Below are 25884 nucleotides of genomic sequence, written 5' to 3'. Positions count from 1 at the left end.
CCACACTTTTTGTAAAGCAACAAACAGACCTGACTCTTTCTGGTACATACCTACTCTGTTGTCCTGGGCCTGTATTTTCTATGGTCCTAAGACAAACCTTGGAAGGACCCTAGCAGAGACTAGTCCCTAGGTCAGGAGTGGGCAACCTGTAGCATGGGTGCTTAGTTGGCACAGGCAGCCTCTGTGTGGCATCTGGCAGATCAGGGCAGCAGAATGGCAGCTAGGGCAAGAAGCAGAAAGCAGAGCACCATAGTGGGCAGGGAGCAGAAAGAGCAACAGAGCGGGCAAGGGAACAGAATTAGGGGGAGGAGGTGAGGCTAATTTGTGGCACATCTACTGAAAGGTTGACCCCCAACTGCTCTAGGGTGTTTCTGGAACATTATCCAGGGGCTCCAGTGCATCCTGGGAAAGGGCATTGGAAAAATTATTAGGAGTAACTAGGAACATTAGTTTCAATATTGCCACCCACAAGCACGCAAAACCTTCTTTTTTTTTTTCTTTTTTTTTTTTTAATTTCAAGCTCCTCAAAACTCATTAGCTTAAGAAGTAATAGCATTGGATCTCTTTCTACTTCCTGGGTTTTGGCCATTACAGGGTCAAATTTTCTACCTTTTCTCTGCAACCACAAGCACCAGAAACCTACCTTATTTTTTTATCTGAAAGTTGAGATTCTTATGTTGATCATAGGATTCCAGGCCTCTAGGAACCACAGATAGATCACAAATCCTTAGGTAAAATCAACATTGCAGTAAGCAAACCTCAAGAAATGTTGGGGCAGGGGATAGATTTTTAAAGGCGTTTAGGACATAAAAATGCAAACAGGCAACATCAGGTTTGGAATGAGGCATCTAAACCCCTAAGAGAAAATGTGGCCCTTGTTTTTATGGTAGGGGGTTGTGCCGGCCCAGGGCACGGGAGCCTAACCCTAGAGTGAACTTTGCTCCCTTAATGAGTTTCAAGATTTACTGAGGTATGGCCTGTATTTTAGCCCTTTGTCACCACACTTCAGGGCTCAGGTTGTATGCAGCAGACTCTTCTGCAGGGGCCCAGAGGGGGAATTTTACACACTTGCAGCCAGACTGCAAACCTCCTGCCTGTGTCTGCGAATATTTGCTTTTACAAGAGTAACCATTTGCCCAGGGGGTGAATATGGAAGTTTCATGCCCTGTGCCCCCACACACATTCAGTGCCATGGCTAGCTTTGACCCTGACCTCTCAGGGGTATGCCGCATGGCAGCACAGCATACCAGTGACAGCCACTCAGGTTTGGCTGTATTGCTGGGATCACGAGGAACTGGCACAGCCCTGCTGAAGTGATTTCCCCTGGCTGCAGTGGTTCTGGGGCAGGTTTGTTTAGGCACGGCACCTATAGCAACTAGCCGTGGTGTTGGGCCACTGATTTGCTATGCTCTAGGGAACTGCCAACACCCAGTCCCTTGCTGAGAGCTCACTCCACAGCAGAGCTGAGCCTGAAGCATGAATTCAGGAGCAGCTGAAGATTCCAGCGGGACCTGGGGTGAGATTCCACCAGGGCTCCAGATCATCCAACAACCAGTAAGTCCTTGAGATGGAGCCATGTAAGGGCACTGTTTCCTTGATCCCTTCATGATTAGCTGGCACCAGCTAGATCCAGGGCCTGGAGATATATTAGTGGATTTCAGTTTAACTACAGAAAAATGTGGATTTGGGGTTACTTTTCTTAACCTGAAAATTGGGATTTTTTTTAAATTGGAGAAAACCAGGATTGGACGACTTGGATGAGGGGGTGAAAAGCACCTTGTTCAAATTCGCGGGTGGCACTCAGATGTGGGGAGAAGTGGGCACGCTAGAGGACAGAGACAATCTGCAATTAGATCTGGACAGGTTACAGGGGTGGGCGGATGAGAACAGGATGGGTTTCAATACTGCCAAGTGCAAGGTACTGCACCTGGGGAGGAAGAACCAGCAGCATACCTACAGGCTGGGGAACTCCCTTCTTATCAGCACAGAGGCAGAAAAGGATCTTGGAGTCATTATTGACTCCAAGATGAACATGGGCCACCAATGTGGGGACACAGTCAAGAAGGCTAACCGCACCTTGTCATGCAACTAGAGATGCATCGCAAGCAGGTCCAAGGTGATCCTCCCCCTCTATGTGACACTGGTCAGGCCGCAGTTGGAGTACTGTGTCCAGTTCTGGGCACCACACTTCAGGAGGGATGTGGCCAGCATCAAGAGGGTCCAGAGGAGGGCCACTCGCATGATCAGGGGACAGCAAGGCAGGCCCTACGAGCGGAGGCTACAGGACCTGAACCTGTTCAGCCTCCACAAGAGAAGGCTGAGAGGGGATCTGGTGGCCGTCTATAAACTGGCCAAGGGGGACCAGCAGGCAGTGGTAGAGTCCCTGTTCCCCCAAGCACTACTGGGAGTAACAAGGAATAACGGCCATAAGTTGTCAGAGAGTAGATTCAGGCTAGATATCAGAAGGCACTACTTCACAGTCAGGGTGGCTAGGATCTGGAACCAACTTCCAAGGGAAGTGGTGCTGGCTCCTACCCTGGGGGTCTTCAAAAGGAGGCTAGATAATCACCTAGCCGGGGTCATTTGACCCCAGCATCCTTTCCTGCCCATGGCAGGGGGTCGGACTTGATGACCTGCTCAGGTCCCTTCCGACCCTACCAACTATGAAATTAGGATCCCTGGTCATCAGCATCCACCTCCAGGAGACTGGAAAGGCACCTCATGACTGGGCCAAGCATGAGGTGAATCCAAGGAGAGACTGAGGCAAGGCGAGGCTATTAGGGGAAGAACTGCTGTAAAGTGTGGGGATTGAGGGGAAGGGAAAACCTGGTTGCAGAGGGCATTTGTTTGAAATGGTTAGGTGCATGGGAGCTCATGGTGAGGTGCCCCCCCAGAGCAGAGGTTCCCAATCACTGGACCACGGCTTGGTACCGGGCTGCGAAGGGTTGGCTGCCGGGTCTTGGCACGAGCCCCCGTGTGAACTCCCGCCTGTCCTCCTGGGCGAGCAGCTTCTGCCACTGGCAGTCATGTGCTGGGCGGCAGGGCAGCCCCGGGAGAGAGACAGCTGGCTCCATGTGCCCTGTCCCGCTCCTGTGCCGGTCTGAGGTAAAAAAAAGTTGGGAACCACTGCTCTAGGGTGACCACACATCCCTAATTTGGCAGGACAGTCCTGAAATGTAAACATCAAGTCCCAGTCCCAGGCTGCATGACTCTGGGACAGCATTTGTCCTGGATTCCCCTCAAGAGAGTCAAACCATAGCAACTATCATCCCAGTATCATGCGCAAGGATCGCGGTTTTCCATTCGCTGCGGAAAAATGCAGATTTTCTCCTTTGAAGGAGAAAAACCTGGGAAACAGCAGGTTTCCCCTTGCAGGCTAGCAGAGTCCCAGCCTGCAAGGAGGTGCTTGGGGCTGAGGGGAGTGGAATGCAGGGGGCACCACATGCATGTGTGCACATGCACATATGCACAAGAACAGCAATACAGCAAGGCAGCAGGAGAGAGCAGCTCCCCTAGCTGCCTGCAGATAAGTCTTTGGGAGGGGAGGGGGCATAGGCAATGCTGTGCGGGGAGGGTGGGGGGGAGAAGGTGGAGCAGGTTTGGCAGCTAAGGCTGGCACTGGAGTTGCTGCCCAGCCAGGGCGGTACATGTGGCCCAGATGGCTGTGGGGTCTGGTCAGGGAGCAGGACAGAGCCACAGGCAGCTTATCCAGGGTGCAGCAGGGGGACTGGCTCCCCGCTCCTGAGTGCATTCCTGGGCATGGGAGAGGCACATGCTCCCCGCACCCAGATTTGTGCGTGGGGTGGAGGCAGATGGAGGCTGCCTGCTGCAGACTCAGGGCTCCCCACACTTCTGCCCTTCCCCCTAGGCCTCCACAGCCCAGGGAACAGGACCTGGCGCAGAAGTGTGGAGCAGGGCAGGAAAGCATAGTGTCCCACTTTTACATTTTGAAAAGGTGGTCATCCCAAGCATCATGCAGAACCCTCCTCATGTATGGAGGGTGGCTAAGGACACCCCTGTGCTAGACCAGCATTAGCACAAGCACAGCGAATGGGGCTGGAGGAGGCCAACCTCCCTGTCCCTCAGTCTTTCATTTGCTCAGGCTTCAATACCCCTGTGCTCAGAGGGGATGCTTGCTCTCCAATGGCTCAACCTAGAGCTCTGCCCCACTTTCCCCCACACACCATGGGATCCAGCCAAAGGCACCTGGCCTTTGACCTGTGGCCAGGCCCTGGCAGAGCCCAGACTGCATGGCCTTTCGTCTGCTCCCACAAGAGCAGTGAGGAGTGTGGCTGGAGGCATGGGGAACCCCTCAGTGTCAGGAGCAGGCCCAGCCCACCAAGACACTCCAACACCAGACTGAATGTCATGGCCTCCCTGACCATTTGTCCCTCTTGCCTTGTGCATCTCTCTCCAAATCTTTTATGTGCTTCCTTGCTCTGCCTCATACTTCTGTGCCTCATTCAGAGTACCTGAGCTCTTTCTGAACCAGCCAGTAGGAATAGGGGGTCTGTGCTATCTCAACAATAAGGAAGAACCCCTGAGGTTCAACCTGAACACCCCCCCCCCCCACACACACACACACACCCCTCCATGCCAGCAATTTCACTGTGCTGTGGTGGCACCAGCTTGCCTTACCTACTAGAATTAACTTCTGCCCATTGCATTGTCTTCTAGGTGCCCCAACAACCCATGATAATATTTCAGCAGATCCCTGGGATCATGTCTCCTCTTGCTCAGCCTATAAGGTCTGGACACGTCCGGGAAGGTACAACACTGTCAACCGTATAACACTAAACTGCAACCTCAACCATGCTGGCAAGCACTCTTGGTTAAGCTAGGTGCACTGGGGACAGAAATGTGAGGGCAGAGCTGTTCTTCTGCAACTCAGGATTAAGGTTTGGGTTTTCCTATCCCACAAAACTTTTTGAAATATTAAATGACTTTTCCTGTCCCAAATTTGGAATAAAAAAACAACCCCTGGCAAATATTTGCAAATCGATCCTCTGATTTCAGAGCAGGTCCAGCCAAATATTCCATTTCTATACATTCTATATGTTAGTTTTCATGTCAGCCATTTCTTATAAAAAATTAAGCAAAAGGGCTATATGACCAAGTTGTTTTTCAGTTGACCAGCAACAGGTTCTAGTTTGTAATGTCAAAGCAAAAAGATCAGACCTTTTTAAAGGGTTTTTTTTGTTCATGTTTTTTTAAATAACCCTGTCACTGGTTTCCAAAAAGTGAAATTTTTCTGACAATAATTGTTTTGTTGAGCAAAAAATTCCAACTAACTCTCAAACTGAAGGTCCTCCGAAGCCAAGAGACCCCTTAAATCACTACAGTTAAGTTAAGGCACACCAGTCTCTGTAGCCAACTGCACACAAGGAAATAATGTGGCCAGCACTACATCTGGCCATCTTTGACTCCACAACCCAAATGACCAGCTTTCCATTTGCAGCTGAGAGCAGCCATTGGCACAAACTACAGAGCAGGGCCTGAACTCGCCTCCAGAATCATGATGAAAAAGCTAAACCCCTCAGCCACCTCATTCCCAACCACCCATATTCAGGTTCAAAGCCCTGCTTTCTACATACCCAGTTAGCAACCTTGGCAAGTCATTTAGGGCCTGTTTCTGTTCCATTTGTTGGGTGTCCAGATTGACTTAAGTACCTAAGTGCAATTTTATTCCACTCTGTTCAAACACCTGAAAAATCCTTAATGAGCCTACTTTTGTAACACACCATCATCTTACTCTTAAGATTGAGTCACTAAAAAAGTAGTGAGGAGAAGGACAACCCATATACCTTTTGCATTAACTGTTTTTCAGGGACTCCAGTAGGGGGAAACAGAATTATCTTTGGATACCTAAATCCACTTATGTGCCTAATAGGTTGGAAAAATAGGTGGCTTCTTTGGTACCCTACTTCCTTTGTAGAAATGGAGGTTAACAGCACTTTCATATTATACAAGGGTGTGGTAGCAATAAGTATGTCAGTTTGTGAGGTGACTGGATAGCCAATGACAGACACTAGATAAATACTTCATCGAGGCCAAGTGATCAACATGTGATGTTCTTGTGGAGGAGCTTGGGGATTTAGTTGAAGGTTTCAGGTTCTAAAGGGAGGCAATTAAAGGCTGCCTATACATGTGCTAGAAGTGAGGTAGGGGGACATTTTAATTAGAACAGTTCACGGACAACTGCTCTCATTAAAACACCTCATTGGCATGTGTATTAAGCCCCCACACTTCTAAAAATGGCCACAGGATGCTTTATGTAAACTTCATTCAACGAGGTTTAGATAAAGCATGCTGTGGCCATTTTAAAACATGAAGGGGCTTAATACACAAGACACTGCAGCGACACTGGAGCATTCTAATTAGAAATACATTCTAATTAAAACGCTAACAAGCATGTGTGTAGGCAGCCAAATACGTTGAGTTTAATCTGTTCCCTTATTGGTTGGAAACAGAAGGAATGTTATTCCTTGTGATGTGTGGGTGACAGTGAAATAAAATGATGAATCACAAGGTAGCATCCCCTTGCTTTAAAGATTTCATAGGGGAGGGTGGGTGGAAAGACGATACACTTCTCTAACCATAACTCCCATAAAGGAAGATTTTTCTCTGGAAAGTATAAAGACGTTGTGGGTATGTCTACCTGAGATGCTTTACAGCGCAGTAGACTAATTACTGCACAGTAAAGTGTCACTATTTGTACTGTGCAGCAGCCTAGCGCACAGGTAATAGGCTAATGTGCAGTTATTTACAACCTGAAAATACAGGTAGTAGATTAACTGTGCATTAGCTACTGCAAAGATGTTGGCCAGGAGCAATTTGCCCAGGCAGTAGGGGGCCTACTATTGCCTGGCTAAGCCCCATGAGGGGCTTAGCACAGGAGCAGTGGAGCAGACCTTCCTGAGCCCCACATGGCTGCCATACAGAATCCCTGGTGGGCAGGGATGCCTCTCCCAGCCATGTGGAGATTGGCACCCTCCTGATCCCTCACATGGCTATCCCCCAAGGCAAGGACTCCTCTCCCCATCATGTGGGGAGATTGGGACCTGTGGCTGCTAAGTAGTGTCCTTGTGGGGACACCCCTCCTGGTCACATGGGGATTGGGTCTGATCCCACGTGGCTGGGACACACAGTTCACCAGCTTCCTGCCCCTGCCAGCCCTGGGCTGGCATCCAGGGGAGCCTGGAGCTCCCCCTGGCTGCTGCAACAGAGCAGAGCTGCAGAGGGGAGCAGAAACATCCTGGGTCTCACCTGCTCCGGTTGGGAGCAAATTTGCCAGCCCTACCCACCATTTCTCATGCTAACCCCCGATATGAATTGTTTATTACAGCACCAAACTTTTTTCCAAGCTGAGCTTCTACATCCAACAGAATGTTTAAAAAATATTTGTGCCAAATCATTTCAGCTGTTTTCAAGAACCAGACCAGGAGCATACACTTTGTTTTGTGAGGTTAAAAAAAAAAAATTCTGGTGACTTTTTCTCTGAGAAGCTCTAGCATCCCTCTGCTATGGAGACATAAGTGACAATGAGGGGTATGTGTGCATGAGGTAGAGGTGGCTCTGGTGTCAGATATGTGAGAAACCTCCTAATTTTTGCCAAGTTTGAAAGTTTGGCCTTTGAAAGATCTCAGCTCAGTACAGATTGCTTAGAAGGTAGCCAGAATTGCTGAAGATCTCACTCACACTGAGCATGCTCTACCTCCCTTGCAGGCCTTATACATTACAGAGTGGGCATGACCCATCCCCACAGAGCCATTGATAATGTTCCAGCCCCAGAATACTAGAACACACAGAGAGAGAGAGAGAGAGAGAGACTTTCCCTGTAATTGCTGCTCCCAGGTCCTCTAGGGATGGCAGAAACTGGCCCTTCATTGACCAACCATGTCAGCACTCAAGCATGACAGAGGAGGAAGATATCTAATTCAATGAGAGAATTCAAGAACTGGACCAGAGAGAGAAAGAAAAAAGTAGATTCAGACAGATTCTGATGGCAGTTGGGGAGTGGGAAACTGAGCCTGGGAGCTGTGATGCAGCAGACTGTATCTACAAACTGGGATGAGGCAGAGACTGGCTGAGTAAAGAGACTATAATTGGGACCACGGGAGAGAGGGAACCCATTACAGACAATGCAAAGAGGCTTAGGCAGGTTGCTGTCATGAGAACAGAAGGATGAGAGTGGTTGGGCAAAAAGTCTGGGACTGAGAGCCAAATAGATGGGAGAGAAGTGGAAGAGGGAAGAAGCATCCAAGCACATAGAGAAGTGGCAGAAGGACACGTGACCATAACAGCATACCTCTAGAGCCCGGGTAAAATGCAAGAGCCCCAAGCTACCCCATTCCACTACTGCCAGCACCAAACTGAAAAACCTATGGACAAATGGTGTGACTCACTCCTCTTTAGCTCTCATCCTCACAGCCCACTCCTGCTATTAGTTACAGCTGCATCTCGAGCAGCAGAGGTTTATAAGCTAATGACTCGAGTTTTGCTGATGACTCATGAGGTGATCATACAGTGCTGCAGAATGGAACATTTGTTTCTTCCCGTTTGTCTCTTTAAAAATCTAGGAAATAACATACCTATGCACAGACAAACACACTAGGTGAACATTAAGATTACAAAGCACTCTGAAGTTAGGAGATATCAAAGTGGAGATCCACCAGACAACATCAGTTAGGTGTTCTTGTGTGTATGATACCTTCATTAATTATATGATCTTGGACTTTTTCTTCCATGAGGCTCCTGCTTCATTCAGTGCACAATAGGAATGGTGCTCAGTTAATCAGTAGCCACCCAATGTTCTGTTTGCTCCTTGTTGTGGGCTGGGTGGCTCTGGGCCTGTTTTCTGTGCACTTCTCAGAATCAACCCCACAGACAGAATTATTCATTTCCTCTTGTTGGGCTTTTCTGTGCTGCTCATGACTGCAGGACTTGGCTGCTTCACAAATGTTAATGGATTTATATTCACAGCACTCTCAGGAGGCAAAAAGGTAACATTATCCTCATACCCAGAGAAATTAGGCCAAGATATCCACCATGCATTCAGATACCCAGGCTGACACATGCCTGTGAGCAGTTTATATGAATGTAACCTAGCGTTTAGCTTTTATTATGAGTTGCAAAGTATTTCAAAAGCAGCCTCTCTAAGCAGATTCATTTGCAGACAATCAGTAAGGGCACTGACAGATGCGCGGGCTCCCACTCTGACTCATGGTGATTTACATAAAGGGCCAAGAGTGAAAGCATCCCTGTCCCCCCCTCCCCAACCCAACATCCTGCTTGCAGGAGCCCAAGAAACCTGCCTGTAGCTAAGGAACTGCCCCTCTCCCCCAGTCCTGCCACCCCCCAAGCTCTGGAGCTGTCTGCAGGAAGGGACAAGACAGGGGGGAGGGGGTAGCAAGTTGCCAGCACCTTAGGAACACAAATATCCTAAGGTGCTCTAAAGTGGAGCACCTTCATCTGATCCCTCATTTGATGCGGGTTAATTTTTTGTTCAATTGGCCACTTCAGAAACACTCTGTAGCCATGCATGTGTCACAGCACAGCTGTAGAGTATTTTCAGGGGGCCAATCACATGACAACCATAACTTCTGTCTGCACCCTAAGCAGTAAGCAGGGATATCTTCAATGAAGAAGCCTTTCCCTTGGCTTTAAATATGCTTTCATGCTGAACTCAGTTTACGAGCATCCTGTGCTCCAGTGGCTTCTCCTAGCTCTACCTGAGCTGGGCACATAGGCTGGAGAGCATTTGGTGCCCCAGAAAGTGATCTACAACAACTGGCAGCTTGGGTACAGAGCTGCCTAGAGATAAGCAATGAGAAACTCCAAAGAGAGGAATACGTCTTAAATCCTGCTTTAAGGATTTAAAAAGGCACCTAATTCAGTGCTACACCAGACTCAGCTGCTTCCCTTCCTTTTGGGATGCACAGCCCCAAGTTCTTTCCTGAAAGTAGCTGCAAATTTTGGGCACCTATACACATGATGGACGTCTGCTCCAATACGTACTGATTAGCATGCGTCAGAGCAGACTCAATTAAGTCTGCTATGAGTCTGCTGGAGCGTGCTAATTAGCACACTCCAGCAGTCTCTGTGTAGCATGTATTCAGTGCCCCCATGTTTCAAAATGGCAGTGGGGTGCTTTAGCTAAAGCTCCCGCCACCCCATTTTGAAGCATGGGATGCTGAATACTAATTAAAGCACCTGCAGCACCATCTGAGTGGCTCTCGGAGCCATTCAAATTAAAGCACCCCCCTCCACCCTGGATCGTGTGTATAGCCCCTTGTTTTCAATAGCTATCACATTCTATCAAAATCTGAGTGATCATGTTTCATTTCAAAACACTGAAGCAGGCAATAGCATTGCTTGCACCAACCCGTTTTATACAATAGGCCAGAAGTTTGGGAACTCTAACCAGGCTATGGGAGACCTGGGTATAATATTCTTCTTCAGCCTGGAAGAATTCCAGGCCACCTCTCAGGAAAGTGCCCCAGATACTATGCTGTACGGTAGGATGGAGTGAGAAGGCCTTATAACAGTAATTTTGGGTGGCTCCTGGATTTCTTAACACTTGAAACTAGCACTAACACCAATCAACATTTGTAGGACTTAACAGTGTAACAAGTAACAAAATCCAGAGTGAAGTGCTCTTCTCCCTTCCTATTGGTGAGCACAGCTGTGTAAGCTCATGGTGAGGGGACTCACCTAAGGAAGGAGGAAAGGAGACATCTATGTTCCAGTCCTTGTTCCAAGGCTTAATTCCAAATTTTATTCGAGGTACACCATTACATCAGTCCCATATTGGATCGGCACTGATATAGGGAAAATTTATAGCATTAGAAATTGGCTTTTTTTGCCTGATATGGCAATAATGTGGCTAATAAATGCCCCATGCATACACACAGCTGCAGTATGCACAGTCAGGAGCGCAGCCCAGCAGCAAGGAGAGCAGCATCTGGCTAGTAGTAAGTCTGTTGTGGGGGAATGGGCAGGGGGAGAGAAGGGATGTGGGGAGGGCAGACCAAGGCCCTCACAGTGAGAGAGGGTGTGGGACTGGGGCAGGCACTGCTCAGCCAGGGCAGGGTGGGACGCAGGACGGAGCCTCTCCCTCTCCAGCACTATGCATTATGGGGCATGAGGCTGCTTAGGGCTTCTAGGGCCAGGCAGAACTGCCCCTGCCATGGCAAAGACTCCTGGGGAGGGGTGCATACTGGCAACCCCTTATAGTCAGTGCCTAGTTACACTACTGCCCCCAAGCCTTACACCTACTGGCTCCACTCCTGTCTAGGCACAGACCCCCACCCACTGCCTCTTCCTCTCCTTGCCTGCAGCTTAGCCCTGACCATACTGCCCCTCTCCCTTTATCTTCAAGGCAAGCAGCTGTTAGAGGCAGAGGACAGGAAAGGGACCCAGCAGCAACACATGACTGGGCGGGAGGTGGGGTCTACCAAGGCTCCCACGGGCCATAAAGCCCTGACAAGACTTCCCTAAAGGGTGCTGTGCTTCTGCTCAGATATTATGTGGTTCTTCCATACTCCATCTTCTTTCAACTCTGCCTCCCCTTAAAGATGTAGTAGCTTCATGTTTTTACAGAAGGCAACTTTTTTGTTTTTTTTTAAATGGACAAGTGTTTTTACGGTGTTATTTTATGGTGTACCTGTAAATTTACAGACAATTGCCAACCCTGTGCCAGCAACTCAAGTTCTTTCATGTAAGGTGGAGTAGTTTCAGCAGGTGACAATGAGATCTGTGCCCCCTTCCCAATAGCCAAGAGCCTGGTGGGTAGGGAACTCTCAAAGGAAGTAGAAGACATGGGCCTCAGTCACCTCGGCCAGAAAGAATTGAACTTCCTTGTTAAGTGCTCTGGCCCCTGAGTTATTGCCTAAGTCAATAACAGTGCTTCCTCTGGATCTGATTTGAAGGAACAAAGGGCCTGTGTGGGCCCGGGCAAGGCACCTGTGGGAGGCCTGGGGGAGCAGGGGGGCTTGTGCAGAGCCCCCCATGCAGTGGAGGGCAGTGGGGAATTGCCTCCCTGCCTGGCAGCACCCCATGAGCACCAAGGCCTTTTTTTAAAGTACCAAGGGCTCAGGCGGGCGGGGGCAGCCATGGGGGGGGGCGCTGGGGAAGGAGGGGGGGGCTGGCAGGGGTCCCCCCACGGTCCCCTCCCCCAGCCCCCCTTCCCTCACCCCTAGTACTTGCCACTAGGGAGTCAGCTGCAGCTCCCTGCTGCAGCCACTGGAGACTGCCCGAACCAAAGCTCTCCGAATCTTTTCTGACAATTCGGAGAGCTTTGAATTGATTTGAACCTTTAAATTGGTTCCCTGATTCGATTCAGATTCAGAGATTCGGCCCGATTCGATGGCCAAATTTCCTCCAAGTTGAATCACCAACTGAAGCTTCTCACAGCCCTACTGACCAGACTAAGTAATTCCTGACATAAAGAAGTTATAGCCCTGTCTCTCATGCTCTGCTGTGTGATAATCGAGCTGTAGCTGCAAATTAGCAAATGATGTCATTTTAAGCAATTTAATCCTCTCCCTTTTCTAAAGGGCTTTGATCTCTCACCTTAATCTCTCTCTAATACAGAAGCTGTTAATATTTTTATGTTGGCAGATTTAATAGAATTAATGATGATTCAAAATGCCCAGATGCACCAAGTCATAATGAACAACCTGACCATGTCAGCGCTGACATCTTTTGGACTCAGCCCAGCTCCACCCACTGCCCAGGTACGTTTGTCAAACTGGGGAGGGGACATTGACCAGAAACTGAATAAAGCAGGGGGAAGCTGACTGCTCTGCTCTAATTGCCTGAGTTCCCAGGGTAAAGGCAGAAGATGCATAAACTCCCACCCTGACAGTGAAAGACAAAGAGCATTTTAAAAATTCCTTCCCTTGAGTCATCATCATACACCATTTCTCCACTGTCAAGGCCAGCCAGGGTAGGTCAGAGTGTGATGATCCCTGGCCAACAGCAGAAACCCACATATCAACAAAACTGCACTGGCACCAGTACTGCTTGTTGTGGTCCTGGGGGTAAATTTGCTGCCCTGGTGTAGAGCCCAGATTTGTAGGTATAAAAATCCACCTTGCCAGTACAGCTGGAAAAGTGCTCCATGGTCACCATGGCCTTGTTTATACACAAAATTGTGCCATGTTGTAGGAGTTTTGGTTGTGATAGGCTGTAGTTATGCTAAGCTGTAGTGAACTATGGTGGCAAAAAGCAGTATGGAAGAAAGGGGCATACTGACCGCTGGATTACCCAGTAAAAAAAACACAAAAAAACAAAACACCAAAACCATAAAAAAGGCACTAATGAGCAAAAAGACATTGAAGGGAATACAAAAACAGAAGCTACCAATGTAAAAGTTAGAAATTACTAATGAGTGCAGGTGCATGAACTGGCAAACAAAACAACTAAAGATGGAGAGGGAGAGAGGAGGCTCAAGATGGGTATGCAAGCATAAATACAGGAGTTGGGAGGCCTGTCCCACAGAGATCTAGGGGAGCGTGAATGCTGTATGGTGTCTCTACCAGTCAAGGACAAGCTTCACCAAATTGGGTTGACTGTTGATCAGACCAACTGGTGTGCTGCCGGACAACACTAAACCTTCCTGAGCTTTTGCTGCAAAATATGTATCCAAGTTGTATTGTCTGCGTCATCTTTGGGATCTGGAAGACAGCTTGCCAGCCTTCCAGAACATACAGATTCCAGCAGTCTATATATAAAAAATGGCAGCAACCAGATACCGCCCAAGAAAACACTGTACACCTCAGAACAACACAAGTTAGTCACACTGGTGTGGTAAAGCAAACGCGGCACCACCCTCCAATGAACAGGCAGTTATTAGGGGTGTGCAAAGTGGGCCCTATTCAATTCAGATTCAGCCCAAATTAGGGACAGGAATTCGATTTATTGATTCAAATCACTGTCCCCGATTCAATTTGGCCAAATCTGAATCTGAAGATTCAATGCTGATTTGGAGAATCAGCGATTCGGACATAGACACAGCTTTAAAAGTTTTTTCTACATACCTTGAGGTAGCAGGCACAGCACAGGGAGGCACAGCGGTGGGGCCCAGCATGCTCCCCAGAGGACCCAGGAATGGACTGGAGGTGCTTCTGATCCACTTCTAGGTCTGCTGTCGAGCACGCTGGGGAGCCCCCACGCTTCTGTGGGACGCTGTATCTGCCCCAGCATCATAGCTCTCGCAAGCCCCTGCTACCTAGAGGTATGTAGAAAAAACATTTAGAGCTGTGTCTATGTCTGAAGCTCCGAATCTATTTGAAGGGTTCCGATTCAATTCAGAGAGATTAAAGGGTCCTTTGATTCAATTCGGAGATTCAGCCACTGAATCGGGCCAAATCAAATCAGGAACCGAAGCTTTGCACAGCCCTAGAGCAATTATAGCAGTGTAAAGTTTCTAATACAGGGACAGCTATTCCTGTACGAGAAGTAGTATTTTATAAATTTACCCTCATAAATCTGTGTCCACACTAAATAGCATCTACTGCTTTAACCTACTAGAATAGTTAAAACAACATAAATTTTGTATGCTTTTTTGTGTTTCTGTTACAGTGTGGTTACTTATACCAGTGATATAGCTGCAAGTTACATCCACTTAACCTGATTTTTGTTAGGGCTGCAGGTCCATGGAGTACCAGATCCTGTGGGGACTATTACATCCCCTACAACTACTCTGCCATCAGCGGAGCTGCATGCGTTTGGCTCAGCCATGATACAGGCCAGGATCTTTCACCTGGCAATAGCACCAAGTCCCAGGTCCTTTTTCCAGTTGTTGTGGTGCCTTCAAGGTTGCCTGGCAGCTGTGTCACATTTTATTCGCAGGGCTGAATCGGGGCACTCACTGCACCACATGCATATTCTCTTATATCTGCTGGACACTTTCCATCATTGCGACCCGAGGTAGCAGGTTCCCTGACACAATCTGTGCATTCATTGTTGCCTGGCAGAGGGCAGGGGTAATCAATAGAGACAGAAACCTCCTGCTCTGTCTGTGCGGGAGTGCAGCACTTGTTACCAGACGCCAAACAGCAGGAGCCCAGAGACTCAATAGGAAATTCTATCTTAAGTCCATTGTGGAGTGGAAATGATTTTCTTCTCACTGCAGTAGATCCTTCCTACTGCAGCACATAAGAGCATGTGTTGGAAAATTCCTACACTCTCCATGCCACAGTCACAACTGCATTTGACATAGGCAGAAATTACAGCACCGTCCTTTCCAGCATCTGTAGATCAACCTCTTTATTTCTCAGCATGAGCTAAAGAGCCAGGCTGATGGGCAAAGACTATAAGGAGCTCTCCATCGCTCATCCCTCTGGGTCTTCAAAGCAGTCGGGTCCCATTTACTGGGGTTATTCACCTTGAAGGAGACTGTGAATATGATTAGGGACTGAAAATGACTGCCACTTTGCCCGCCATCATCCAGGGGGGCGAGGAGCACTACATAGCTGCTGCCTTTGCCCCTGCAGCTATGCTCAGCAGCATCCTCCCCCACCACCCCACCCTGCCCTGCCCCTCCAAGTGTAGGAAAGGAAGGAGAGAAATTAGGCAATGTCATTATCTGCCTCCTGGCTGAAGGCGCCCTGGTGGGAGCATGTGTTGTATGTCCACCACCATGCCAGCTCCACAAGAGCTGCCAGTCTGTTACATCCCAGCTGGGCAGCCTGGCTCTAGCGCTTTTGCTGCAGACTCATGTTTTTAGCTGTGTGGGTCTCTGGCACACTCCCCATTGAGTCAGCCAAGAGAGCACCCATTGCTTCTGCAGGCAGCTCTCTGTGCAGACTGGGATTTGCTTTGAAGTGAATCTACAGCACCAGTCTGTGCCAGTGTAGACATGGCCCCTCCACACCCAGCTTGGCTGCAGGCAGGGAATACAGCAAAGCTGTGCTCACTGAATTAAGAGCGTACAAGCAATTTATTACCGATAATACCATGGCAAAAGAATTTAATTACAGTTTGTCTTCAAAAGAAAATAATATTTACAGTAATACTTCATTTCCCCAGGGGGATTCAAGGCTGTTTCCCTTTTACCGGATGCAGCAGCTGGACTGCGTCCATCTTCCCCCTTCACTTCTATTGTCTGTATTTGTCTTTAGGACCAGATTAACCCTTTAGTGTGCCCCAGGCAAGCAAACTTGTGGGTCCCCAGCTGAAGATGACATTTTTATATTCCTTCCCCCCCCCCCACTCAATTATATGTAAAATAAGCACAACTGGGCCCTGTAACAGGGGGCCTGCTCGGAGCTGATTTAACTGTGGCCTGCCCACCTGTTTTTGGGCTAACTGCCCGTCTTCTCGCCTGCCACGCCTTGCTGGAATTAATTAATGATGTAATTAAGCAGGAGGCTGCCCATTTCCTGCCCCGATGCCAGGGGGTGCTATCTGTGGCTCCATTCCTTCCCTACACCGCAGCCCAAGCCTCGCTGATGGCATCTAGCTGCTATCATAATCACCGCCCCCCCCGAATCCTCCTGATTGATGCCCGCCTGGATTCCTCTCCTCAGGCGGTCTCATCCGCCTTCACATTAGGCAGCGTAGCTCCCTGAACTGCTTCCTCTTACAGGTGTGGTCCCCCAGGACCTTTGGCTCACTAGCCCTGGCCCACCTCCAGGCCAGCTGAAACCCCAAGCCCTCAGCTCTTGGGCGTTCCTCGCGGTGGCCCCCGGCCCTTCGACCCTTCCACTCCTGGCCCCAGCGTGGGCCAGTCAGGGGAAGTCCAGACAGGCCTGAGTCTATGGCCTTTTCTCTCTCTCCAGGGGTCCACCCTCCAGGCCCTCCAAACAAGGGGTAACCCACCCAGTTGTGAGGGCTAGGGGTTAAGGCTCCCCAACCCACCTTTCACTGGGGTGGTAACTGGCCTGTCATTTCCTGGGGGCTCCCGCGCCACTGGGAGCCCCACCAGGCCACCCACTCCCAGCAGGGTGCAGTTTTAGGTCATGCCCAAGACCTGGAGCCTCCTGACCATCCCCTACAGCTCCTCTCTTACCTCCAGATGATCCCAGCAGCCCTCCAGCCAGGCAGTGTTGTTGCCTGGCCTCCAGCAGCAGAACTCCCCTGTTTATATGGGCAGCCCCAGATCCAAAATGGCTGCCCTCAGCAGGCACCTGGCAGCTGCTAGCTCCAGGCCCTTAAAGTGGCAGGTGCCCACAGTGCCCTGCCACAGGCCCCTTCTTCACTTAGGGCCCTAAGCCTGGGCCTAGTTTGCCTATGCGTTAATCCAGCCCTGTCTATCTTTAGATAGCGGTCACAGCCACACAGTAGCTAGATCACTGAGGGAGGGCAAAAGGCAACCACAGGCCCCATCGGGGGCACAAATCAAAGACCAAGTTACCAGATCCAAAGGGAAATCCAGAGGCAGAGTCCAAAACACAGGTAGGGTCATGATCCAGAACAGGATGGCAGATTACCAGATCCAAGGGAAAATCCGCAAGCCAGGATCAAAGAACAGAGCCAAGCAGGGTCAGGAATGCCAATGAACACAGGAGCAGAGTAGCTTAAAAAGCAGACCTTAAGCAGAACTGCTAGCTGGCCTGGAGTCTGTTGTCATAGCCAGAGATGAATGGAGAAGCAGCCAGTCAAAAGGCCCAGACAGTAGCCAGCTGGAGTCCTTAACTATGTTAGGCCAACTAGGCAATTAGCCCAGGCTGGGCTGTTTGTTAGGGCCCATGACAGACGCACAGGAAGGAACACACGCCAGTGTCCTCTCCGCTGGCCAGGCTGGCTCTGCTGAGCTAATGGGAGTGAAGAACTATGTTTTGTCACAACAGCAAGCAGACGGGATGCTGAGAAGTAGAAGGGTCCGTTATATGAGAACAAAGCCATAGCATTTTTGGTGAAATTACTTGCACTGGGGACAATACACCGATCTGGTTTAGAACTTGGTATGGCCCCACTGAACACCCCAGCTGAGGAAATCCCACTTACCCTGGCAGACCAGACTCAACAGAATATGTGCATCATGCAACAGAATATACGCATTATGGGATCATGGTAGGCCCCTGCCTGATGGACGTATCCAATGGCTGTGGTAAAACCACAAAACCTGCCAATGAAAACCTGCCTAGATGCAGATGAGCTGGATATAGCTCACTCCGCCCAGGGAAGGTGTTAACAGGCTGATTCAATTACCTGATAATATTTGTTGCATTGAGATTTCGTAGCTTCTCAGAGTGAGATGGATTTCCCAGGCATAGTCAGGCCTGTAAGCCTTTTCCAATTTGTTAACATAGTGTAACACCAGAATTGGGCAGTGTCTAGCAATGGTCTCACCTGTGTTATGGAAAAAGGTAACACCCCCACCCTGGCAGCCCCTTCCACTCCTGTGTTCCAACACTGTACTCTATGCCTATGTACGCTTCAACATTGCATTAGACCAGTGGTTCTCAACCTTTTTAGGCTTGAGTTACCCTTCAGAAAATATTAGATCTTGATTTTCATTCCCTTTTTGACTACAGAAAAATAATAGGATAATTGTTCCATAGCAAAGAACTCAGAAAGACATAACCAGTCAGAATGTTTTTAATGCTATGGATTCCTATTTGAAATCTCTTGTTATATCTTGTGAATCATGTTTACACATCTAGCACTGCTAGCATTGTGTGGCACTCTATGGCACACTTGAAAGGATCTCAAGGCACCGCAGGCAGCTGTGATACCCTGGTTGAGAATCACTGCATTAGACTTTAGCTACAGCATTACCCTGGGAGCTAGTCTATAAGTACTTTCCACCACAACTCTTAATCCCTTTGGAGTAACTGCCTTTCAATGTATAGACCATCACTCATTGAGCCCAGTCTTTATCCCTAGATGTCTGATCTTGCACATGGCTGCATTAAGGCTCATGCTGTTCAAGTGAGTTCAGTTTACCAAGCGGTCTGGACAGCTCTAGAATCATGCTGCCCTTATCTCTTTCTGTTTGCCAGTTTTGTATCACTGGCAACCCTCACAATCTTATAGTGTAGTCATCTTGGACAAAACTCATTTGCATCCCTAGGGAAGTGTGAGGAGAAACTGTGCCCCAGCCCTCAAACTGCTTGCTCTGCAATGGGCTTGTCTGGGCCTAGGTGGTATGAATGGTGCCTTTGGTAGACCTCAACAGTAGGCTTCTACTGTGCCTGGTTTTAAACAGGTATAAAAGGCCTCATGTATAAATACTAAAGTCACTTAGTTGTTAACACTGTACAGTGAAATCCCTATCTCCACTCCCTGCCCCTACAACATGGTGCCTGTGACAGGGGTTCATTCCAAGGCCTGTCTAACATCAGCCTGACCCTCTGTCTCTGGGCTACCCACCCACCTCTCTCACCTGCCATGCTTTGATGGAACAATAATTATAATGTTACTCAGGCAGGAGGCTGCTCATTTACTACCCTGACACTAGGGGTCGCTATCCACTACTCCAGGCCTCCCCAACACGGTGGCCCACACCTCGCAGATGGTATATAGATGTTGACCTGCACCCTATGGCGTTGGGTCTGCTCACGCCCTGTTGCTGCGCTCCCTGGCACTGGGGTCTGCTCACTCCCTGTTGCTATTCCCCCTGTCTCTGCACCCCCCATCACTGTGCCTCCTGGCACTGGGGTCTGCTCACCCCCCTGTCACTGCACCCCCTGGCGCTCAGGTCTGCACAGTAGTGTGCCCCAATGAGGCCTCCTCCTCCCCTTAAGCCTCAGTCCAGTCCACCAGATAAAACAACAACATAAATATGAGCCCCTGGGCTATAACATAATATGAGTCCTACAAACCACACTCTGGCTCTTTAAAACCCCAAACTGGTATTGCGTACCTCCCAGCTCTGGGTACCTTGTAGACTCCTGGAGACTCATTAGTCATAGCAACAGTCTGGCCAGCAGCCACAGCATTGCCAGCTAGTTTTGCCATGCAGGAGCTCTCTTCCCCAGGCAGCTTGCCAGAGACCCCATCTGCCAGCCTCAGCCCTGGGGTTTATGTGTGTCTAGAGGCGTACCCCTTCCTGCCAGCTGACCGGCCTGGGTAGCTGGGCTACTAATCCCTACTTTCCTGGTGCTTGGTGTTCCTATAGACTGGGGTCTTAAAGGGGCAGCCCTGCCTCCTAGTAACAGGGCTAAGGTTCCCTGTTACAGTGCCTAAGTCTAGATCCCATGGAGCTGTCAGGAAAGTGGCTCTGCACACAGGACCCAACTCCATCCTTCCTCTCATCTATCTGTTCATGCTGCTTTGGAGGGGGTGGTCTGTCCCATCTAGAACTATGTTAAGCCAACATCCTGGTTGCACTTTGAAGTGCTCAAAAGTCAAGAAATGCCCAAGAGAAGGCCTCTGGCTCCTTCCATATGCACTGCCCAGGCCATACGGTGGGTGGAGTGTGGAACTTCTGGACTCTGCTTCAGACACTGCACATCCCGTTATTGAATGAAGCAGGAGATCAGAACTCATCTTCTTGCATCCTGAGTGCTCACTTGCTGCAGAGCTTTGAATGGGCCACAACCCCTTACCCCTCTATCAGCCTGGAGTTGGCCTACTCTGCCTCCTGATACATTATAGAGGAGCCTGACCTGCTGCCAGTATAGGTGGCATCTGAAGAAGGGGCCACTCAGACCCTTGGTCTCTGAAGCAGCAGGACAGTGATCCCTGAAGGCCTACAGAGCTCAGTGCCTCACCTAAGAACCCACCCTAACTCCCAAGAACCTAGTGAACTCTCATTGCAGCTACTAAGGTATGTCTTTAGTGACCGGCACAGCACAGTAGGGATAGGACTCACTCTAGTGAATGCAAAGGAGACTTCCTTTCTAAGACAGACAGACTGAGACCCAGAGATTCCTCCTGGTTCTCTAGCCCTCATGGGCTCCAGTGTCCCCAAATAGCGTATCCACATGATTTGGAAGGAGCTGATGAGTTCACTGCAGCCTCCTGAGATGGCATAAAAGCTGTGTCTCCAGTCATATGAGGCTCTGAGGGGCTGGCAAGACCAGCTGAGTACAGCAGGGCACAGGAACAGAGTAGAGAGGGAAGAGAAAGCTCAGAAGTGAATTCGTGAGAGATGCTAAGAGTGAGGCAAAGCTTTGGGCAGTGCTCAAGGCCCAGTGCCCAGGGAGAGTCACCAAGATGTTGGGGATACTGCACAGCTCTGTCTTTTCCTCTGTCTCTGCAGATGAACCTGCTCCTTTTGCAGATCGAGGAGGATGAAGCAGACCTGGTATTCTACCACCACTATCCTCCCTACCCTAGCATCAGTCCCATTCCACCATGGCAGCTTCCAGCCCAGCCCCCGGCCCAGCCACAGAAACATCCTTCTGTATGGCACCTCAGCCTGGACCAACACCCTGCCTCAGTGGGAAGAAATCGCAATGAGTGAGTAAATGGACATAGCTGTAGTGAGGCGTTAGCAGTAGGAGATGTTGAGGAATGAGCTGCTACCAGATGCACTGAGCCAGGGAGACAGGTTGTTGGCTGTAGAAAGAAGAGGTGCTGCTGCCATGGTGTAACACGTTGGAGTGCCAGGGTGACCATGACGCCCCCTGGTGGCTCAGCAACCATGCCCTGCTCTGCCCCTAGGGTACCCTCCCTGTCTCTTCTGCCATGTCTCGATGGAAATAAAATAGGGAGGCTACCCATTGACCTTTGCTGGGCCTCAGTCCCACTGGTCCCAGGCCCCTGGCTGGGCCTCTAGTCTCAAGTCCCTAGCTAGGCCCCATAAGCAATTATGCCTGGCTGGTCACCCAGAGCCTTATGGGCTAATTGCACAGTTCCGAAACCTTCCCTTTACCACACCCCATGCCTTGCAGGTGTTACCAGTACACTGTCCCTCTGTTGGGGCTTCGGCCTCCTCGTCATCTGCCCCTTTAATCTAGCTAGGCCTGCTAGCCTAGGCACACTGGGATGGATCTGGCTTTGAGGTACTAGTTTCACTTGTCCCTTCCAGTTGCTGGGCCCCTGGCCCTTCTGTGACTGCACCCTCACTGGGCACTAATGAGGCTTCCTCCTCTCCTTATAGCCTCATCCCAATCCACCGGGGAAAGTCGTAACTTAACATAAGCCCCTGGGCTGTAAGATAAGCAAAAGAGTAGAAGCAGGACAGGAGTGGGCAATGGCAACAAGGCTTCACTACTCCATGTGCCTGCAGGTATGCCCCAGGAAAACTCTTTCTGTTTCTTGGGCTCCAGCAGGAACCTTCTCGGTTAACCGAAGGACACTGCTGTCTGCCCTCTGCCCCTTTAAGAGGGCAACCCTTTCATTCTAGGGCCAGCACACCTCCCAGCATGGCTCTTTGGGAGCAACTCAGGCAGCAAAGCAGTCTGGTCAGTGCCCCTGGGTGCTTCTCCTGGGCAGAAGCTCCTAACTCTGCGGTGACTAGGGCTAATGTGGTTTGCCCCCTCAAGGCCCAGGTTTATATGCACCCCAGACCCTGCCTACATCTGGTCGGGTGACTGCCCAGGCTGGCTGCTAATTACTTCATTATCCCAGCTGCCCTGGCAATTGGCAGCTGCTGCCCCCTGCCCAGCCTACAGAGCTCCCTTGCTGGACTGCTTCTTCTACTAACATAACAGAGAGCCTGGGGCTCTTTCTTACGCATGGGCAGTGCAAGGGCCTGGAAGTGGGCTGATAGGTTTATGAAATTAGCAGAGAGGGAGGGAGTGCCTTGGTCCCAGGAGCATCAGGACAGGAGGGGGCAATGGCAACAAGGCTTCACTACTCCATGTGCCTGCAGGTATGCCCCAGGAAAACTCGGTTTCCTGGGCTCCAGCAGGAACCTTCTCTGTTAACTGAAAGACACTGCTGTCTGGCTTGTTACTAGGCATAAGGGAGGAACCTTCTCCCCCGAGACTGCCATTCACTTCCTGCCCTGTTTGTTCCTGCAGGTTAGTGGTCCCTCCGCCTCCGCCACCCAGTGCCACTGGGACAGTGGGAGCTGATATCCCGCCTGCCTCAGGTAGGGCCTTGGCCTGGCTGCAGCACAGCTCCTTCCCTGGACAGGGGTAATTCCCTGCCCTCAGACATGCACGGGCCCCCTCTCAGAGGCAAGTACTCGTGGCTGCCTCACTCCCTTATGGGTACCTGCCAGAACACCATGGATGTTCAGTAGGCCTGACACCTCAGGTTTGTGCCTAGCCTTAAGCCCTGGGTCCCTGGGTTGTTCCCAGTCACTGTCCTTTTCCACCTTCTCTGACATGCTAACCTGAGCTTTAAACATCCTGTAGCTGACTCGAATCACGGGGTCAGCTCAAGTCTACACAGCATTCACCTTGCCAGAGGGGTAGTGTTATTAAACATGTTAGCTCGACTGTACCATAACCCTGCAGCCTTCCCTGCTTGAGTCAGTTTGGATCCTTTATCTATGCCTCATAATTCTGGCCTGAATCCCATCATCCCTCTGGTCAGTGGGCAAGTCAGTGCACAGCACTGGGGCCACTCTGGCTTTGCAACTCCAGACACCTGGGATAGCAGTGCCTCTGAGAAAAAAGGTCACAGACTATCCCATTTCACCATGCAACTATCTTATTTCTGTTCACAGAGTATTATGACTTTGCTGAGGGGAAGTTGTGAGCCTCTGAGACATCCACCCATCGCCGGCACTTCCAGTTTTGCCTATCCCTTTGGACTTCAACCAGATGCAACTGATAGTGCATCTGAGGCCTGATGGAGCTCCTGAGATTGGCCCTGGTGGACTGCTATTACCCTCACTAACTGAATTAAGTCTTGTGACACATGGTCTCCTGTCATTAACCTTGTCCTGATGGAGAGGACCAGACAGTCTGTCTGGAATTTCTATCAGCTGAACAATTTACAAAAAGGATGACACTTCATCATCCAGTCGCTTCCAAGGTGTGGCCATTTCTTTACACAACAACAGCTCTGATCCCAGGCCTGATACCATTAGCTGCAAGTACATGGGAAAATGTCCTTCCCCTTATGGAATAGACTTGCTTGTTTGCCCTGGTGATGGGTCAATCAGATCTCTAGTTCCTGGCTGTGGTGGTGGAGGACAGCAGGGTGTTTTCCAGCCCCAAGGGACAATGCAGGTGTCCTGGACTGGATCTCACAGTAAAATCAGAGATATGATATCCAGGTGTCAGCTATTTTTGGGTGCTGTTTGACTGTATGTCCGTGGCCTTGCTGGCATGGCTCTGGGGTAGGAAGGAATGAGCTGGGTGGGCTAGACCTGGGTATCCCCATGTCCTCTGCAGGCCTCTCCATGTATTGCATGCAGGTGAGCTGGACAATAAATGCCAGCCACAGAGGAAAGGACTAGGGTAATATCTGGCCATGAGAAGGTCAACAGAAGGCAACACAAGGCCCAGAGTGTGGTATCCTGAGGCTTGTAATGTGGAAACAATTCTTTAATATATCCAGAAACATATCTACAGCTATTTACAGTAGAGAGGTAAGATTATTACTGCTGTCCTTGCAAATGTCTTGTGGCTGGCCTGCTTCTGTTCTGCCATTCAGAAGCTCCCGATGACCTCACCCAGGGTCTTATGGGATACCACACTCCTGGACATTCTGTATATCCAGGAGGACTTACCTTATGTCATATCTTCCCCTCTTACGAGAGCCTAACTAGATTAATAATATTACAACAATAACTATCACAAACGCAAACAAATATCCCTCAACCAGCCTTCTGGCTGTTTCAGCACTCTTCCATCTCTGCTGTATTGCAGCCCCGCATTGTCTCTGATCTTGTCTACAATTGAACATTTAGTCTCCTGGTCACATTCTGGGTCAACTTGTAAATTTGTTTCAGCTGGTGTCTTGTTGCTCTTTCACTCATATCATTCTCGTTGTTAGGTATTTTGAGAGGATATCTTTGATTCCTTTAAGATTTGCCCTTCATCCATGATGACCAAGTATGAGTGATTGACTCTTCTTTAATTACTGTAGCTTTAACTGGCTAGTGTCCATCTTGCCAGATTCGTACCGGAGCTTTGTTTTTCTTTAACTCTGGAAGTGGCTTTGCTTTTATACTGTAATTATGCTTCTCTTTGTACTTTTCCAGTCTTTTCTGTACTATCAACAGATTCCTCTGTCACCATTAACATCTGGCTCAAGTTATAGAGAAGTTCCACAGGTGACTTTCCAGATTACAGTTACATAGATCTGAAGTTCAGTAGTGCCAGGTAGGAATCTTTTCCTTCCTCATTTGCTTTTTTAAGCATGTTCTTCACAAGACATACTCCATATTCTGCCAGTCCAGTCATTGCCTGGAAGGTATCTGAGACTGGACATCGCATAAAGAAAATCATAAAGTTGAGCAAATCTTTGAAATTTCCTATTCTTGAGCTATGGTCAATTTCCAGGAATTATAGTTCTTGGAAGTCCATGGTGTGCAAATATAAATGTAACATGTTTGATGACTGTTGTCACTGTGGTATCTTCAAGCGGACATCACTACTTCCAGGAAATTAACATAGTAGTCTATTATAATCAGATGGTCATGTCTTCCCAAACTGAAGGATTCAATTCCCACTTTGTTCCATGGAATCATAAGTTGCTCAGACTGTATCATTGCTTCTTCATGCTTGGCATCCCTGTACTTTTGACACGTTCCACACCCCCAGACCAGGCCTTCAGTATCATTCTTCATCCAAGATCAAAGACAACATCTCTGCCTCTCCTTTTTGAATTGGTCATTCCCAGATGTTCTTCATGCATATGTTCCAAAATTTTCTCTCTCATCACTCCAGGAATCATAACCTGTATGCCCTTCATGAGTACTCTTGAGATCACTGAGAGTTCATTTTTATATTGAGACTATGCAAATGGGACAGGGCAATTTTTTCCTCCTTTACTTATTGGTTGCATCACTTTTTGCAATGTTGCATCTTTATCCATTTCCATCACCAGTTCATCCCAAATGCCTGAAGATACATTGCATGA

General features: G+C 49.3%; 1 protein-coding gene across 2 annotated transcripts; it reads left to right on the top strand.

The window, feature by feature from the left end:
* Positions 1-1276: 1276 nt before the first annotated feature.
* Positions 1277-25358, top strand: PRR29 (proline rich 29). Of its 2 annotated transcripts, XM_006271541.3 has the most exons (6): positions 1305-1554; positions 4678-4768; positions 12622-12737; positions 21158-21357; positions 22866-22936; positions 23519-25358. In XM_006271541.3, exons 1-6 carry the CDS (start codon positions 1477-1479, stop codon positions 23548-23550), a joined length of 588 nt encoding a protein of 195 aa, XP_006271603.1. In that variant the 5' UTR covers positions 1305-1476; the 3' UTR covers positions 23551-25358. The 2 variants fall into 2 exon arrangements, with proteins under 2 accessions (XP_019331345.1, XP_006271603.1); XM_019475800.2 differs by lacking the exon at positions 22866-22936 and having other exon boundaries at positions 1277-1554.
* Positions 25359-25884: the final 526 nt, after the last annotated feature.

Source organism: Alligator mississippiensis, chromosome 4 (genome assembly GCF_030867095.1).
Source record: "Alligator mississippiensis isolate rAllMis1 chromosome 4, rAllMis1, whole genome shotgun sequence".
NCBI classification, from domain to species: Eukaryota; Metazoa; Chordata; order Crocodylia; family Alligatoridae; genus Alligator; species Alligator mississippiensis.
The sequence above is the reverse complement of the archived record's forward strand: the minus strand, read 5'-3'. Positions and strand labels throughout refer to the sequence as shown.

Coding starts and splice junctions, on each gene's coding strand:
- PRR29 (XM_006271541.3), top strand. CDS start 1,477: ATGAATTCAGGAGCAGCTGAAGATTCCAGCGGGACCTGGGGTGAGATT. Junction 4,769..12,621: donor GTCTGGACACGTCCGGGAAG/GTACAACACTGT, acceptor TTATGTTGGCAG/ATTTAATAGAATTAATGATG. Junction 21,358..22,865: donor GTGGGAAGAAATCGCAATGA/GTGAGTAAATGG, acceptor TTGTTCCTGCAG/GTTAGTGGTCCCTCCGCCTC.